Below are 19,449 nucleotides of genomic sequence, written 5' to 3'. Positions count from 1 at the left end.
AGCCCAGAAACGGCCGTATTGTGAACGTATAATATACTCGTGTAAAGGTTACGTGTCCTCAAACGAAAGGTATATAAAGGATTTTGACCAACATAAGATGGCCTTGAAACACAGAGATATGTGGGAAGCAGCTAATGTATGTCGAGGGTAAAAAGGAAAGAGAGGTGAGTAACAGATAATATACATAAAGATTTAAAGCTATATAAGCTAAAGCATTGCAGATGAACACAGGGGCCAATGACAGTCCTCACAGGCGCGAATACACGATGAGGAATATGTAATAAGTAAGTCATGAAGGAGAGTTCCTATGTGGTGGATTATATGTACGTGAATGTGGATAGGTACTAAAAATTGTGCTAATCAATAAATTGAAGCGTCCTCATACCTCGTAGCGTGGTAAACAAGCATAAGTTCAGTCTGTACATAATAAGTAAATAGATAATTCCTATCATTAACTATGAACCAATGATATCTGATAATCATATCACTAGACGAAGATCATTTTTAACTGTATCAGTTTCAAATAAGAACATCAACCGTATGTAAAATACAGTATGTATACAAAAATAATATAGTGTTTAAGTGTTCCAGGATGTAGGCCATAGGCCATCTATTCCATGTAACCGACATTCAAACAACTTTTTAAATACAAATCCTAACCGAGGGAACTTCTGTTATTTAGAATGTTACTGCTTACAAGTGTGTAGTTTTCTTACTGTTACCCTCCATGAGCAGCATATTGAAAGGAAGGTATTTAGAATCCATGGCCCAATTTGCGTATTGGTCAACGTCAATGATAGCATAGGTCACGCTTTAATACCCTAAGGTACACCATGGATGTGAACCACAACATGGAGGGCCTTTATCTTATAGCTGAGACACTGAGACACTACCTAGTCCGAGAATAGGTTGGGGGTATATAACTAGTCAGATCCTATGATTCATGTGGGGGAGATCGGAGTAGCGTTTGGGGGAGCCCATAATTGTAGGGGTAGTGAAGAATATGCATATGCATCATATTAGTGCGAAGTCTACTCAATACCGATTCACACATAAATAAATACGTGCATGTATATATATACGAGCTGAATCATGGACACATAAGGACGGGAGCGCCATTTGTAGAGAACCCTATGGGACCCTCCAGCACCGGCCCATTCCAGGAGATAGTAAGGACCCGTTATACATCCTAAGTATGAAGCAACTATGTGCGAGTATTCCCCCAGTGGCACCTTCTAGCTAATAGAAAAGGAAACACAAAAGCCAAATCCAAGATATCTCAGGGAGCATAAAATATGCAATCGTCCTGGATGGAAGGCATTGCCTACATAAATCATTGATGATAGGACGTTATAAACCCGGTCAGATAGAGCTCTAAACTAGGTGTATTTTGGTCAAAATACAGCGGAAATCAGGGCATCAGGTTTAGGTCAAGCATAAGGGTTCAGTCAATGTTACCAGAGCTCATGTTGGTCATATCGGTTTTTCATGAGGACTAGAAACTGGTTACAATAAACCGTTGCTGATTAAGCGAAAGCGCTCCAGTATCAGCAAGGGTAGTCCCATTATCTCCATTAGCCATGTTATCCCATAACCCCTCCGAATCTCATAGCAGAATAACCTCAGCAAGGAAATATAATTACACTTAAGACATACGACTGGTGGATAATGTACAAAGAAAATATGAGCATTTGGTATGTTAAACATACCTAAAAGTCCATTTTCCAGGACCACAGGTGGTTGTATGGTGGATTGCATAGAAGGGTCGTGGAGTTTATTTTTCATAACTTTCTTCCTTCGGAAACATATTCAAATCTAAGATAAAGAGGCTTCAAGTTGAGAAGCTAGTTCTGCGCCTGTGTGTAAATAGGGGACAATGAAGTAGAGTCATTCATGACGTGCTTTACGATGTACCGGAGATGCTGGTAAACTGTCATCAGTAATGAGCCGTCGTCGTACAGGGGAGGTTGAGGTGTGCCGGGGGGTTCTGCGTCGTCTGTCTCTGCCCGGGTAGGCAGAGAATTGCGTATCCATAAGATCTTCAGCTGATCGTGAGAGGGGGAGAGATTCAGTAGACCAGTTGGGTATATCCAGTAGTGGGATATTCAGAGATTCACAGAACATTGTAAGATCTTCTGGAAATCTCATGAGAGCGGATTTCCCCAAATGTGTTGCCGCTAGGCCAAACGGGAACTTCCAGCGATAAGCTATTCCCTTGGAGCGAAGCAGATCGAGCAAAGGACGTAGGTCTTTCCTACGTTGCAAAGTGAGGTGGGAAAGATGTTGAAATAATTTGATTTCTGTTTCATGATAATGCAGGTGGTGTTTGTCTCGAACCATGCGTAATATTTCCTCCTTAAGCCGGAAATCCACTAGGCAACAAATTATATCTCTCGGTGGGTCGGCGTCTCTACCTCTCGGGCGTAGCGCCCTATGTATGCGTTCAATTTCAATTGGAGATTCAGGTGGCCTTTCCAAGAGATCATTAAAAATAGTCAGGAGCGCTTGAGTAAGTTGGGCAGATTCGATTGCCTCAGGGACACCACGCACCCTTAAATTATGCCGTCTTCCCCTGTTGTCCAGGTCCTCTATGTGGCGGTCAAGCTCTCTCAAATGTAAAGTGTGCATGTCAACCTGTTTGCGCATCTCAGAAACGGCTCGATCTTGTGCGTTAATTTTAACTTCTACTGCGTCAAGCCTGTTGGCTACTGCTTGCATATCGATATGTAGCTCGGCTATAGCTGTAGACAGGGTTCCTTTAATATCTGATGCAACCGCTTTCAAATCCCCTAAGGTGAGAGGGGAGGATTCAGGGTGTCCCGTTGTGATAGCCGTTGGCTGATTCAGATACTGTGGATGAGTTTCCGTAGGAGGCGAGTGTAATGGAGATTCATGAGAAGAGGCTTCCATGTGATCTGGAGTTTGCGACCGGAATAATTCCGGAATGCTGCGATTTGCCGGACCATTCGGACACCGCGGGGATCGTGAGCGAGGGGTAGTAGATTTCTTATCTGATTTCCCCATGTTTCCGGTTACTCTCTGTGTTATGAATGCGTAATCCCACCTCTGTGTGACAAGGATCACGATATTATGTAGACATTTTCAATGGGCGCCAGCCGGGACCCCCAGAATTAACGAGAAAGAAAGAAGAAAGGAAGTATTTCTGAACAAATCAGGGATCACAGCATAAACCTTAGCAGTTTGGAGAGGGCGAGCAGAGATCAGCAGTGGTGAATCTATGTGTCTCTGGCTTCTGAAGCATATTAGGGATCCATATGAGTGCAAGGATTTCCTCTGCTTTCCCTATTAAACCTTTGTAGGAAAGGCTGCTGTTTCGGGCCTAGCTGTCAGACAGATCCTAGTGGGAGGTGTGTAGGCCCTTACTATAGGCCGACGTTCTCTGGGCTCTTGGGGGGGTGCCCCGATGGATAAGGGAGAGGTGCCCACTTATATATGTGGGGAGTTGCTTAGGACTTGCGGTCCTTTTTCACGCCGGGTGTCTCACTCACCCGGCCTGTACATGTATGCGCGGCCGCGGTCTCGCCGGGCCGCGACAAGCCCCACCGCTCCACCGCCTCAGATGCGGAGCAGCCGACACTCCCGATGTGGACGGAGGACTCCAGCCACCACCAGCTCGGGTGAAGGAGGGAGAGAGGTATGTTCGGCAACCCTCTCCTCGTGACCACACCGTTCTCCTCGTGCACCTGGCCTCTCGCCGGGCGGGCACTAGCCAGGTTGTCTCTCGGTTCTGTTCGGCCGTGACCGGCCACGCTTGATTGCCGCCGCGGATCCGGATCAGCAAGGTCCAGACCCGTTCAATGTCCTCTCCGGAGGACACAGCAGGGTCTCTCACGGGGTTTCGATAGCTGCTATCTCGCAGATGGTGGTGGATACGGGGCAGGTCGACAGGAGCTCTGTATTAAGCGGCCTGTCCCGTCGCCATCTTGGACACGCCCCCGATAATATTAATTTATGCACAATATTATTAACTATAATGCTTGAAAATGTAAAATTAATTTGAAGTCATAGAAATACATAATTAGTTAAATAGACATTGTACTAACAACCTTCTTTTTCATAGTTTTACACACACTTTGCTATTACAGCAGAGTGTTTAACCATCTAAGGACCTTAAATGTAGGAGATATGTCCTAAAAACATCAACAAAGCTTCTAGGATGTTTTGCCTATGTTCAGCTTAACTCCCTCTGCCTCGGTCTGGCACCATAATAGCTAGAAACTTCTGATTAAGGTCTGTTTAAATGTCAACCTGGAATTGTTATGTGTTTTGCAGCCATACAAATGCAGCTCCTGTTTAAAATTACACTTGGACATACTCTGTCATACAGCAATGTTGTTCATTAACCTCCCTGGCGGTATTCCCGAGTGTAGCTCGGGGTTAACTTTCAGTACCAGAAGTGGTAACCCCCAAGCTACACTCGGGAATACCCTGCAGCATTGCTCAGGGATTCCTCCAGCACTTACTTTGTCCTGCGCTCCCGCGATGTCCCCCCTGCAGTGTCCCCGGCCATGTCCTCCAGCCGATGCCGGCATCCGTCTTCCGGGTTCCGTTCCCTGCAAGTGTCGGGACGTACGGGGATGGAACCGGCGGGAATTTAAAAAATGTAAAAATTTTACATTCACTCAATACACTAAAATCTGATAGTATTACATTACTGTATCAAACCATTTCACATACATTTTGTCCCGAGTGCTTTGTCCTGTGCCCTGCCTGCATTTTTACTGTTCTTTCTGCCTGGAAACTGAGAAATGTCCACAGCGTCCACAAAGTGTCCCTTTAGGCCGCGGTTTTAGACCAGCTAGAGAACAGCGATAGTAAATCAGAACTACTTGCAGAATTGAGTGATAAATGATTAGTGGGGAAATTCGTCATCAGACACTGAAAACGATTTTGCGACTAAGCTCAGTGATGTGCGAACTTGGCGCTCTATTTCAAATTTCAGTGTTTATGGTTTGATGACATTATTGAATTACATTTATTATTATTATATTATTATTTTTTATGATTATTTATTATATTATAATTTATGATTTTGTGGTTAAAATTTTATCATACCCGGGATGTTTACTAGACTCTTGTTCAGACAGATTTCAGTGAGTGATTCCTAAAAATTATAGGCCTACAATAAAAAAACAACATATTTCCATTGAAAACAATGTACCGCTTTGAGCACAGAAATACTGACATAATCAGACCACTAGGGAGGTTAAAGTTACTATTTAATTCATATATAAATATTTAACCTTTGATCTGTACAAGACATCAGTTAATGAGACCTTTCAAGTTATTTTTTATTTATTTTTTTAGTGTTTCACTATTTAACCCCTTATAAACCCTTTGTTAACCCTAATTAGCCTGCTGAACTCCTTCTTCCCCTTCTCCCCTTAGCTATTATATTTCTATTGATTTTTTTCTTTTTTTTTAACACTGAAGTAGAACTATAGGCAAAACTGTTTTTTTTTTTTCATTTTGGATAGGGTCAGATTTGTTTTCACCTTCCGTGTCCCATTTCAGAGATTTCCTTTCACTTCCTATCCCATAGCCAAACAGGAAGTGAGATAATATTCCTGCAAACCGAGGGGACCCAGATCACCAGAACTAGTGTTCCCATTGGAAGATTTCCTCACTATTACTTTTCTAGGGACAACCCAAAATTTGGGATTTTCTTTTACTTTCACTTCTAATGATAATGGCAAACAGGGAAAATAGAGAGGATGTATCTTCTTAATGGGGATACAGACAGCAATTAAAACTGACAGGTGTTCTAATTCCTCTCCACTCTATCCAAAAAAAGTTTTGCCTCTAGTTATACTTTAATATATATTTTTTGCTTTAATTCATTTTGTTTAATATTTTTTCTAGTGTTGCAAAAAACATAATTTTAGTGTAATTTTAAATTGGACAATTTATATGATAAACATAGGTACTTTTTATTTACAGGAAAACAATTTTTATGACACTGATCAAAAAATTTTTTTTTTTTCATTTGTTTGCTATTTGATGTCTCAAAATTACATAAACCCTCCTGTCCTCCTAACTGCCAATGATAGTTCCATCTCAAACTTTATCTGAACCTACACATGCCATTGGACTGCACACATGACCAGTTGTGAAATCATCTATTTTAGGGCTTAAAAAGTTTGTTTGAGAGCTAGCTGAGACAGTTCTCACCAGAGGCAAGCACTGCATGTAGCATACACTGCCTGTGTTCTAGTAGGCAGAAGGTAAATTAAAACACCGCGGAAAACAGCATTGAATGGATGTCTTCTTTTTGGGAGACCATTAAATCAGTGTAACGCACGCATTATCATGTGCTATTCTTTTTCAGCACTTCACATTCCCTCAACATAAGGGCTTACAAGTAGATAGGTCAACAATTAATATACCTATAACGTTTTTCCTTTATACTCTTTGTTTTTTTCTGGTTTGCTATATACCTCTGCTATAAAGTTACACCTCACCTCGATTTGTACTACTATTCAAACCCATAGCCCATCTGCGAAACGGAATAATGCATACTGTGTCTATGCTCGGATTGTAACCCATATTTGTATGTATATTGATCTGCCTTAACCTTTCTAATAAAAATTATTTTTGGAAAATAAATAAATAAATCAGTGGGTTTAGTTCCGCTTTAATTCATCAATAATAGCTGAGAATAGAAATTAGATTGTTTTATTGAATATAACTAGTGTTGGGCTTGTTGTTCGAGTCGATCCAACACACAAATGGTGAGGGCTGTTTGCCACTGTTCTGACAGTGCATTGTGATTGGCCAAAGCAATGCGCCTGACCACAGGTCAGGTGCAATGCTTTTGTTAATCCCAGCACATGATGACATCATAAGGGGGTGGGGTCACCGGGTGGCCCCACCTCTTAGATATTTGAGAACTGTCAGTCCAGCACAGCTGTCAGACGGTGAGAGCTAGTGTCGAGAGCTGAGCTTTTATTTTCCTTTTTTTGGGTCAGCAGTGGTGGCGGGCATCATGATTGACATTGGATCTACTTCGGGGGGACATTTTTTAAATTTTTATTTTTAATAATGGACTTGTCAAAGACTGTCTTCTGTCATTTTTACACTACACTTTTTTTTGAGAATGAGTAGCGGTACCATGTACCCCATACTCATTCACATGGGGGGTGGGATCTGGGGTCCCCCTTGTTAAAGGGGACTTTCAGATTTTGATAAGTCCCCCTTCCCACAGATCCCCACAATCCCTGACCACGGTTGTGGGGATAAAGCCCTTGTCCCCATCAACGTGTAGGGTGTTCGGCCCATCACTAAACCTAACTTGGGCAAACACAAAACAGCCAAAGAGTGAACCTCCCTATGATTAAACACTTGGAATTTGAAAAGGTTAGGAAAACTATTCTACTACAGCATACTTTTTAGGTGAGGATGTTTGTTAAAACATAATTTTTTGTTAATTTTTCATTTGCTAAGCATTCTTGTTATTTTGGAAATCAGAATTTTTTGTTAGGCATGTTTTTTTTACCATTTAGTTTTAAGATGTCTGTGCTTCTTGTAGATTTTGGGAAAATGTGGTGATATATATCCTACTATGATAAAATTTTACTTCTAAAAGACCTTCACAGAGAGATTTGTTATGGACCTTGCTTTGTGCACTGGTCCGCAGTAATGTTGGAACAGAAAGGGGCCATTTCCAAACTGTTTCCAAAAAGCTGAGAGCATGAAATTGTCCAAAATGTCTTGGTATGCTGACGCCTTAAGAGTTTCCTTCACTGGAACTAAGGGGCCAAGCCCAAGCTCTAAAAATCAACACCACACACTAATAATCCCCCCTTCACCAAACTTTACACTTGGCACAATGTAATCAAGTTAGTACCATTTTTCTGGCAACCACCAAACCCAGACACATCCATCAGATTGGCAGACAGAGAAGTGTGATTCATCACTCCAGAGAACACATCTCCACTGCTCTAGAATCCAGTGGAGGTGTGCTTTACACCACTGCGTCCAACGCTTTGCATCCCACTTAGTGATGTAAGGCTTGGATGCAGCTGCTAGGTCATGTAAACCCATTCCATGAAGCTCTCTAGGCACTGTTAATGTGCTAATCTGAAGGCCACATGAAGTTTGAAGGTCTTTATTTATTGACTCTGCAGACAGTTGGTGACTTCTGCACACTGCGCTTCAGCATGCGTTGACCCCACTCTGTCATTTTACGTGGCCTACCACTTCATTGCTGAGTTGCTGTGGTTCCCAGTTGCTTCTACATTGTTACAATACCACTAACAGTCGACCGTGGAATATTTAGTAGCAAGGAAATTTTACGGATGGACTTATTGCACAGGTGGCAACCTATCATAGTACCAGGGGCGGACTGACCATTTGAGCACTCAGGCACTGCCCGAGGGCCCGGGGTCAGTGGGGGCCCCACAAAATGCCCCTGGTACCTTTTTATAGGCTTTTTTGGGTGTGCTTTGAGTTTGGGCAAGGACACAGGGGCCCCATGATCCCCTATTGCCCGGGGGCCCCATGAATTGTCAGTCCGCCCCTGCATAGTACCATGCTTGAGCTCCTGAGAGTGACACATACATCTGTGGCCATGGAGGTGATTGGAACTTCTGAATCCAATGATTTGGAGGGGTGTCCCAATACTTTTGGCAAAGTAGTGTAGGTGTGCTCCTACCTAAACTAATCCATCTGGATCAAGTGGGGTTTGTCTTCATATGACAGGCAGGAGACAATACTAGACGCATTATTGACATGATAGATATAGTGAACTGTGCTAAGAAAGAAACTCTACTTTTAAGCCTTTATGCCAAAAAGACATTTGATTACTTTAGCTGGCCAGTCATTCTTACCACTCTCCAACATATTGGTTTTTAGGGCCCCAATCTTTCTTCAATGAAAGCTTATACTCTACTCCCACGACATCTATCAAACTACCCTATTTCATGTCTGCTTCATTCAATATCTGTAACAAAATAGGACAGGGGTGCCCCTTGACACCTTGTCACCATTATTATATGTCCTTCACTCACAAAACCACTCAACTCCTTACCAAATCTGCATAGGAAACATACAAATTTCTCTCATTCGTCTGGTTATATGTTGAATGTGACAAAAACTAAGGCAAACTTAGCAATATATCCCTGCATACATTATATTGATCTTGCAGTCCTTCTTTACTTACCACTACTGGGAAACATATAAGCTCAAATATCTAGGTATCTTAACACCTACGATTTCTCAACTTCACAGCACTAATTACTACCTGCTATTTAAGGAATGTAATGACACCCTTTCAAAGTGAAAACACCTCCAGCTATCCTGGATAGGCAGAATCACTTCTATTAAAATGACACTTCTCCGTAAATGAGTCTGCCTCTAGGAAACACTAGCTATTAGCTTTCCCCTAACTGATTTGAAAAAGTTACAACAAACTTTACTTAACTTCAGTTGGGGAATGTGGTAGGCATAGAGTTGCCAGACAGGTATAATTGGCTCGCAAATTGCAAGGTGGTTTAAGATTCCAAGAGTTTACAAAATACTAACTTGTTGCTCAACTACATCACTTGACCTCTTGGTCTATACTACACCCACATAATACAGTAGATGGATAGAGATTGAGCATCTTTGGACAGCCACTGTTCACACTAATGCACTAATTTGGTCTTGCTGGTCTTGCAATACCTGTGTACTGGATACTAAGCTTTTAACCTCTTTCCTTCAGATGAGAAACATTTGGCCTATTGGAATTATACTGTAGATATTCTCTAGCATGGAGCAACAGATGGCCCATCCATGGCTGGAAAATGGCAAATTCCGTTTTGATGATATTACTAACCATATAAATGGAGAATTATAAAACATATATGCAGCGCTTATCATAAAAATTTGACTATGTGCATAACCTGCAAGCATAAAACTTGCATGAAATTAATGGTACAGAAAATTATAAGGTGACAAGTGCAACAGTGAATGGATGGACATATCTATAGAAATTTAGATAACATGGCTTAGTGTGATTATTCCATGATCTAAACATTGTCAAAAATAAAGCATATATAAATTAGTCCAGTATGAACTAGGGCGCTGTGTGAGGAGGTGCACGGGATGTCGGCTGCTCGAAGCCTTGGGTAGAACGGGAGGATATACGAGCTTTGTGGGTGGAGATAGATGAAGGCCCGGTACGTCGGGAAGGCCGGGGGGAGCCGTACAGCTGATAAGTGCGTGGCTGAGCTTAGATTTGTCGCACAAGGAGTTATCTTCACGGTTACCTGCGTGTGGGATTGGTCTGCTGCAAGGTTTGGAGTGTTATCCGATGTGTTTGTGCCATTGGAGCCCCCCCCCCCCTTCCCCATGTTGTGACCAGATCCTTGATGACTACCAGGGTTCCCACTTCTGATATGATATTCACGATATGCGCATTTGACTTGCGCTTCTGGTAAGTGCAAGCACTTTTCATGTTCATATTTCACAAGAAGTCACTTGCACTGAATCCTGATTTTACTGTGAATACTGGAATTTTCAATTCAACATTTTACAGATTTCATCCATTCACAAATTCACTGGACTTATATTTGATAATGATATTTTGTATATGCTTTATTTTTGACAATGTTTGGATCATGGAATAATCACAATAAGCCATGTTATCTAAATTTCTATAGATATGTCCATCCATTCACTGTTGCACTTGTCACCTTATAATTTTCTGTACCATTAATTTCATGCAAGTTTCATGCTAGCAGGTTATGCACTTTTTTATGATAAGCGCTGCATATATGCCAGCCTGCCAAGTGCCTGCTACATGTGACCTGCTAGTCTGCCAAGTACCTGCTACCTGTGATCTGCCAGCCTGTCAAGTACCTGCTACCTGTGATCTGCCAGCCTGTCAAGTACCTGCTGACTGTCTACCAGCCTGCTGCCCTGTGTCACAATTCAACCTGCATCCGAGTGCACACAGACTTCTGCAGCTGTCAGCACCAGAACTGTCAGGCACTTGTGCCACTCCAGGCTCTCATGCCTCCTGTCAGTTTACCAGGGGTACCGAGCCAGAGGTGTAAGAAATTGCCTTCCTCTCCATGTTAGGCTCCATCATCAGGTACGTGACATGAGGCTGCCCATATAAATACAGCTAAGTAAAAAAAAAAAACAACTACCACCCATTACAGCATACCTCTATAAACATAGTCACAATCTTTACAACATGGAATATTTGACAGCTCAGCCTAACAATACTTTTTCCCAATTTAATAAAATTTGGTATGACTGGTATTTTTTTGGACACATGTTAACCTTATTTATGTAGATGTACCCTTTGTTCCCTGTTGAACTAGCCAGAGCTGTTTGGAACTGTCTGGCAGGGGAGATCATAGGTATTTTCTTTGAAATGTTTTCAATATACAGAAAGATTAAAAAATGTTATCATATTATAGCAATATTATCCACCTAAACATTTACATTAATGTATTGTATATCCCAAATAACATAACGGCATAAAGCAGCTCTGTCGCTTTCAAAAAACATCTGTACCTGCAAAGAACCACAAGAGTACTTACCTCTCCTGTTGCCTGTGTGAGCAAACACCACTCTGATGCTGAGAAATCTCCAACTGAAGTTTATAAGATACTTTCAGAAGTGTTAATCACCTGGGTTCTCCACAGTGCTAAGTGGTTCCTCCTGCTTAACTCCTCAACGCTACAGTACGGTATCTTTTAATGAATGCAGGTCAGCAGTTAGAACCAGCGAGCAATGTCAGGGACTGTCAGGAAATCTACATTTCTGATAGTGCCAATCTAGGAAGAAATTTCAGCCAGGCATTACTCTTTGTCAGAATGATGTTAAGTGGCATGAGAGGTAAGTATTTATTTGCTTCTTTGCAGGTACAGAGATTTTTCAACAACAGGGATTCACACTATGCATTGTGCTAAAACATGTGTTAACAAAACATGCTTTGAATGTTATGGTGTGCTGGATTGCTGTAAGCAATTAAACAAAGTGTTAATCATGTATATATTGAGCTTAAACAATTCATTTTAATATTACCTATTTCAGGAGGAAGACATGCTAGTTTGTTGTGTGACATATCCAAAACTTTTAGATCTTGAAATATTTGTACATACTCAGGAATGACTTTTATCCGTGTTTTATTAATATGCCATTCTTTCAGGTGGGTTTGTTCTCTGAGTGAATCTGGAAGTTCCTGTGGGAAAATTTCAAATATTACATTTGTAATTTTACTGGGAAAAAAAGAGGTGATCTTTTTTCTTGACAATATGCTGCTACATTTTTATTATTCAAAACATACAAATGAGTATCTAATCTTAAAAACAATATTTATCTACAGTTATTTATTAGGTTTAAAAAACACAAATGAGTAACATCAAAGACATTTTTTATTGGTTCCAACATTGGTGTTTTTAGGACAAACTTTTGGGGCTCTGCCCCCTTCTTCTAGTGTACCGCTTTGACCTTGGCAGAAGGAGGTAGATTGTCAAAATCTTGTTTTGAAAAATTAGCTGTTGGTGCAAATACAAAAAGTATCATGGATAGTACTTTGTGTTGTTTCACGTGCACTAATATGGTTACAATCAACTTAAGCAAGTGTAAAGAAAAATTTTTGGGTTGTCCACAAAGATGGTGCCAGTGTGACTGAATGCTGATTAAAAATCAAAGGCATTCTGCTAGCACATATCAACGTTGTTCAAAATATTATCACAAAAATTGGGCTCATCACAATTTACTTTCTTGTTGATTATTGACTTCTCTACTATAAATACAAGTACATTAATAATAATTATCTTTACAGAACACATTTGTGTCCTGCTGTTCATTTAACATTGTATTTGAAATATCAATCCATCATCATCATTTATTCTATACAGGTTGTCCTTAGTCCTTTCTTGAATTGCATATTGTATTTTTGCTGCAGAGTGAATACACGTTAAGTTTTTTTTCTCTTCACCAAAGTAAAGTTAAAAAGGTTCTCCCATGCAGAAGAAGAAAGAGAGTGGAACTGTAGGGATCGATGAACCACAAAGCTGAAAGAAATCCTTTGAGAATGTAGACAGGATGTGGAGTTGTAGAAAAGAAGATCATGTTATGTTTTTTAATTGCTCCTCTGGATGTCTAACGTATACCTATGTGCATTTCACTGACATTTTCATAACACCCAATAACTACAGAGGTGCTACTGGAAAAATGCAAAATATAAACAAGAATTCTCAAGCATATTACTCAGTCTTCCCAGACTTATTAAAGAATCCCAGCAACCAAAAATATCTTTTAGTGATCTGCTAACTTTATCTGGGAAACACTCTGGGGTTTATTTACTAAAGCTGGAGAGTCCAAAATCAGACTCCCTTCTGCATAGAAACCAATCAGCTTCCAGGTTTCATTGCCAAAGCTTCATTGAACAAGCTGAGGTTAGAAGCTGATTGGTTTCTATGCAGAAGGGAGTCTGATTTTGGACTCTCCAGCTTTAGTAAATAAACCCCTCTGTGTTCAGGTTCTAAGCCTACTCAATTTACTTTCATTTGCGTTTTTTATAATTTACTTTAAACAATTTTCCTGTCTACTCAATGGTGGCACCACAACCCCTTGCCAGCCTTGTCATTTGTACTGAGAAACTTCCTTCTCTCTGTCCCTAGCACCCTGTCCATTAATGAGACTACAGTTTCTTGTCAGAATTGTCCTCTGTACCAAGTACACTCTCTTGGAAATACAAAACCCTGTATCCAATATTTTAAGAAGATTGCTATGGGAATACAAATACTTTATTTTCTGCCTGATCTGGGATGAAGATGTCACATGATGGCCTCACCATGTACAAGAAGAATGGACTTGCATTGTAAGATACATAAAACCCCTTCTGTTTAATTGCAAAGAGTTGAAGAATTAGGAGTCTTGGTGCACAGAACTCCAAATAAATGTTTCGAAATACTAAGTAGACCAGTCCTCTTTGCCTGTTTAAATGGGATATTTCCATCTTCAAATGAAGCAAAAGGTTAGTAATTATAGAGACAGTCAACAAGACTATTCAGTGGAGGGACACAATGACCTAGACTGAAATAAGACTGAGACCTTATATATTTTTTTAAAATATTTTCTAAAACTTTACTTTATATATGTTTGTTATGCATTACTGTATTCCCTGTGGTGAAATGTCCGTATATAAATAGAAATTTCTCATACTTTTAAATATTCGACTCTTTGTGGATTAGTTCTGCTTCATATCGACTGTAAAGTAGCCATAGAAGGTGGGTTAAAAATGTCTTACTTTGCTTTGATGCAGCTATTTGACAGATCCAGTTCAAATTCTTTCAATGTTCCTTTTTAATTTGCTGTATCCTACCGAGTTTGTATGTTTTGTACCTTATGTTCAATAGCAAACCATGGGTGGTTTGCTGTCTGGGCTTGATGCTGTTATTGATCAAAAAGAAAAATATAGAAAATAAATTTTGTATTATAAAAATAAGGGTGATGTATGATTTAAATGAGTACTCTACCACCCAAAGCACCATTTACAATGTTTACTAGGTATTTTAGTATGTAGGACATTTGTTTGTAGAAAAAAAACACTAACAGCCTCTGACCTGCTTTCTCACAGCTCTGAAAAATTGATCTGCATGAGTTCAACTAGTGTAATTTCAGCTACTTGGTCCCAAAGCATGGAGACATCCACATGATTCTCTTCAAAAAGAGAAATCTCTATAAAGTGAGCCTGGTGGGAATTTTTTGGTAAAGGTGTTGCTACCTCTAAAAAAAGGTCATAAAGAGTCACAATTGTGGGTACCGGTGCCAAACACAGCTCAAATTATTAATCTATTTCAGGTACTTCTATAGCACCGTCAATTTACTCAGTGCTTTACATACATATATTGTACATTTACATCAGTCCCTATCCCTCAAGGAGCATACAATCTAAAGTCCCTAACTCACATTCATACATACACATACTAGGGCCAATTTAGACAGAAGCCAATTAACCTACCAGCATGTCTTTGAAGTGTGGGAGGAAACTGAAGTACCCAGAGGAAACCTACGCAGTCACAGGGAGAACATGCAAACTCCAGGCAGGTGGTGCCGTAGTTGGGATTCGAACCAGCGACCCTAGTACTGCCAGGTGGAAGTGCTAACCATTTAGCCATTATGCTGCCCAGTGACTAGAACTTGTCTCCAAAGGTCTGCTGGTAAAACAACTCTGCCAGGACTGTTGATCTCCTGGGTCACAGTTCTCACTGGTTCCATCCTCTGACATAAAGCCACCACTTTCTCATGAAGTGATAGAGGTTAGAGGGATGAACAATTGAGAGCTGTGGAGGACCCAGGATATCCATACTGGAAGCATCAGTTTCCTGTCTACTCACTGGTGGCACCACAACCCCGTGGATTTCAGGGGTCAGTTTAGGAAGCAGAGCTAACATGCACATATTCATTTCTTAAAGTGGAATTCCACCCAAAACCTAACTCTAAACCTACTGCCAGCCCCATTCTAGGTCTAATCTATCCAACCCTGTAAAGAAAGCTGAAGCTGCTCTGGTCTGATCAGTGGTGGCTTCTGTGTAGAACAGAGACAGCCAACAACGGATGCCCCATAGTAAGTCTATGAGTGATGTCATCTCCTCCATTGTCGGCTTCCTTTCTCCACGCAGAAGCCGCTGCTCAAGACCAGACTGAAGCAGCTTCAGAATAGGTAAGTATGCACATCTTTTCTTAACACCGTTTTAAATAGATTAGGCTTAGAATGGGGCTGACAGTAGGTTTAGAGCAGCGGTTCTCAACCTGGGGGTCGCGACCCCTTTGGGGGTCGAACGACCCTTCCACAGGGGTCACCTAAGACCATCGGAAAACACATATTTCCGATGGTCGTAGGAACCGAGACACCGCTCCTCGCCGCCGCCGCCACCGCCATCTCCAGGTGTGGGCGGGATGACATGCCGCCCCTGTCATCTGGAGACACCTCGAGATCAATCCTCGCCTGTGATTGGCCGCCGGCACTGTAGCTCAGGAGAGGCACACAGGCGGCCAATCACCGGCAAAGAGGTGGAGCTTGGAGAGGAGGAGCCGAGCGGCACCGCGAAGATCGAGCGAGTGAAGAGGAGGAGAGCGGCCGGAGAAGGAAGACATCTGACAGGTAAGTGTTGGTACCATGGGAGAGGGAGGGAGCGAGTGAGCCCAGGCTGGAGCAGGGGTCTGCAAGGTAAGTATCATTGGTGTCAGTGGGAATAGTGCCCCATCATTGGTGTCACTAATACCAATGATGGGGGACTATTCCTCCCACTGACACCAACGATGGGACACTATTCCTCCCACTGACACCAATGATGGGGCACTATTCCTCCCACTGACACCAACGATGGGACACTATTCCTCCCACTGACACCAACGATGGGACACTATTCCCCCCACTGACACCAACGATGAGGCACGATTCCCCCCCCAAATGACACCAACGATGGGGCACGATTCCTCCCCCCACTGACACCAACGATGGGGCACAATTCCTCCCCCCACTGACACCAAGGATGGGGCACAATTCCTCCCCCCACTGACACCAAGGATGGGGCAGTATTCCTCCCCCCACTGACACCAAGGATGGGGCACAATTCCTCCCCCCACTGACACCAAGGATGGGGCAGTATTCCTCCCCCCACTGACACCAAGGGTGGGGCACTATTCCTCCCCCCACTGACACCAAGGATGGGGCACTATTCCTCCCCCCACTGACACCAAGGATCGGGCACTATTCCTCCCCCCACTGACACCAAGGATGGGGCACTATTCCTCCCCCCACTGACACCAAGGATGGGGCACTATTCCTCCTCCCACTTATACCAATGATGGGGCACTATTCCTCCCACTGACACCAATGATGGGGCACTATTCCTCCCACTGATACCAATGATGGGGCACTATTCCTCCTACTGACACCAATGATGGGGCACTATTCCTCCCACTGATACCAATGATGGGACACTATTCCTCCCACTGATACCAATGATGGGGCACTATTCCTCCCACTGATACCAATGATGGGGCACTATTCCTCCCACTGACACCAATGATGGGGCACTATTCCTCCCACTGATACCAATGATGGGGCACTATTCCTCCCACTGACACCAATGATGGGGCACTATACCTCCCACTGATACCAATGATGGGACACTATTCCTCCTACTGATACCAATGATGGGGCACTATTCCTCCCACTGATACCAATGATGGGGCACTATTCCTCCCACTGACACCAATGATGGGGCACTATTCCTCCCACTGATACCAATGATGGGACACTATTCCCCCCCACTGATACCAATGATGGGGCACTATTCCTCCCACTGACACCAATGATGGGGCACTATTCCTCCCACTGATACCAATGATGGGACACTATTCCTCCCACTGATACCAATGATGGGACACTATTCCTCCCACTGACACCAATGATGGGACACTATTCCTCACACTGACACCAATGATGGGGCACTATTCCTCCCACTGATACCAATGATGGGGCACTATTCCTCCCACTGACACCAATGATGGGGCACTATTCCTCCCACTGACACCAATGACGGGGCACTATTCCTCCCACTGACACCAATGACGGGGCACTATTCCTCCCACTGATACCAATGACGGGGCACTATTCCTGCCACTGACACCAATGATGGGGCACTATTCCTCCCACTGACACCAATGACGGAGCACTATTCCTCCCACTGACACCAATGACGGGGCACTATTCCTCCCACTGACACCAATGACGGGGCACTATTCCTCCCACTGACACCAATGAAGGGGGCACTATTCCTCCCACTGACACCAATGACGGGGCACTATTCCTCCCACTGATACCAATGACGGGGCACTATTCCTCCCACTGACACCAATGACGTGGCACTATTCCTCCTACTGCAAAATTACAGTTATGAAGTAGCAACGAAAATAATTTTATGGTTGGGGGTCACCACAACATGAGGAACTGTATTAAGGGGTCGCGGCGTTAGAAAGGTTGAGAACCACTGGTTTAGAGGTTTAAATTAAAATTGTGAATAGTTTAGCTTGTAATTCAAATGCATTGTAATAAGGTGCATACACGTCACAAATTATCTGCATTTTTTTATCTCTTGATTCTGCACATTATACATTTTGATTAAAGGTTTTTGTAATAGTTTTTCTAACATCATCATTGTTTATTATGTCCACTTGCCTATAATGCAGCAATAAAGGTCTTCCATTTCAACTTGCATGTAGTCAATTTTACATCAGTGTTCAAAGCATTGCTTACATACTCAGCTCTGTGACCACTTTACATCATAGAGTTATTTTAGGTCGACCTCTGATGTCCAGTAAAGGGCAGTCTTGATTGAGTCAGTATCACACGTTAACACACATGCAAAGCTTTCTCAAAGCTGACAAAGTTGATGTATAGCTTCCTTTGCCACTTTAAGCATTGTTCAATGATATTACAAAGGGTGAAGATGTTATCATTATATCCCTTGCCTCTGTGGAATCCTGCCTCCTCTTTTGACTTTTCATCTACTACTGTGCCAGATATATGGTAGATGGTAATTCTGCTGAGTATTGGCTGGCAATGGAGAGAAATGTGACAACTTGCCAGTTTCATTTGTTAAGTGTTAGTTTCTTATGTATGTTGATAAAAAAAACTGCTTAATCAAGTCTCATAGCACTTGTGTGTCTGTGAAAATTTGTAAAAGGTAGTTGAAGAATGGAGGCTTTAGCCCAAGGAACAGTGAACACACAGAAACAGCGACAGAATAGCTTTGCATTGAAGAGTATGTGCAGTCTAAAACTTTTTTTTACAAATACAGTAAAGGTAAAACAAATCAGCTTGGTGTAAATTGTGTTACCAAGGTACGTTAATTAGTACAGCTATATTTGCTAATTTCATACAATTTCTGCTTTCCAGTGTTACAAAATGGTTCTGCTTAAACACATATATACATACATATATACTGTATATACTGTATATTTATATATATATATATATATATATATATACACACACACTATATTACCAAAAGTATTGGGACGCCTGCCTTTATACACACATGAACTTTAATGGCATCCCAGTCTTAGTCTGTAGAGTTCAATATTGAGTTGGTCCACCCTTTGCTGCTATAACAACTTAAATTCTTCTGGGAAGGCTGTCCACAAGGTTTAGGAGTATGTCTATGGGAATGTTTGACCATTCTTCCAGAAGCGTATTTGTGAGGTCAGGCACTGTCGGATGAGAAGGCCTAGTTCGCAGTCTCCACTCTAATTCATCCCAAAGGTGTTCTATTGAGTTGAGGCCAGTCAAGTTCCTCCACCCCAAACTGACTTATCCATGTCTCTATGGACCTTGCTTTGTGCACTGGTGCGAAGTCATGTTGGAACAGTAAGGGGCCATCCCCAAACCATTCCCACAAAGTTGGAAGCATGAAA

General features: G+C 42.1%; 1 protein-coding gene across 2 annotated transcripts in view; it reads right to left on the bottom strand.

Annotated features, from left to right (window-relative positions):
* The window catches only part of LRRC2 (leucine rich repeat containing 2), a 294,583-nt gene that overhangs the window by 135,811 nt on the left and 139,323 nt on the right, over positions 1-19,449 (bottom strand). For both annotated transcript variants that reach the window (XM_089662154.1, XM_089662155.1), the window contains one exon: positions 12,040-12,196. In XM_089662154.1, the coding sequence (XP_089518280.1) occupies positions 12,040-12,196 (157 nt within the window). The remainder of the gene's footprint in view (positions 1-12,039; positions 12,197-19,449) is intronic.

The sequence above is a fragment of the Staurois parvus genome, unplaced genomic scaffold (assembly GCF_062004578.1).
Source record: "Staurois parvus isolate SC_StPar_1 unplaced genomic scaffold, SC_StPar_1.0 ptg001432l, whole genome shotgun sequence".
NCBI lineage: Eukaryota > Metazoa > Chordata > Amphibia > Anura > Ranidae > Staurois > Staurois parvus.
The sequence above is the reverse complement of the archived record's forward strand: the minus strand, read 5'-3'. Positions and strand labels throughout refer to the sequence as shown.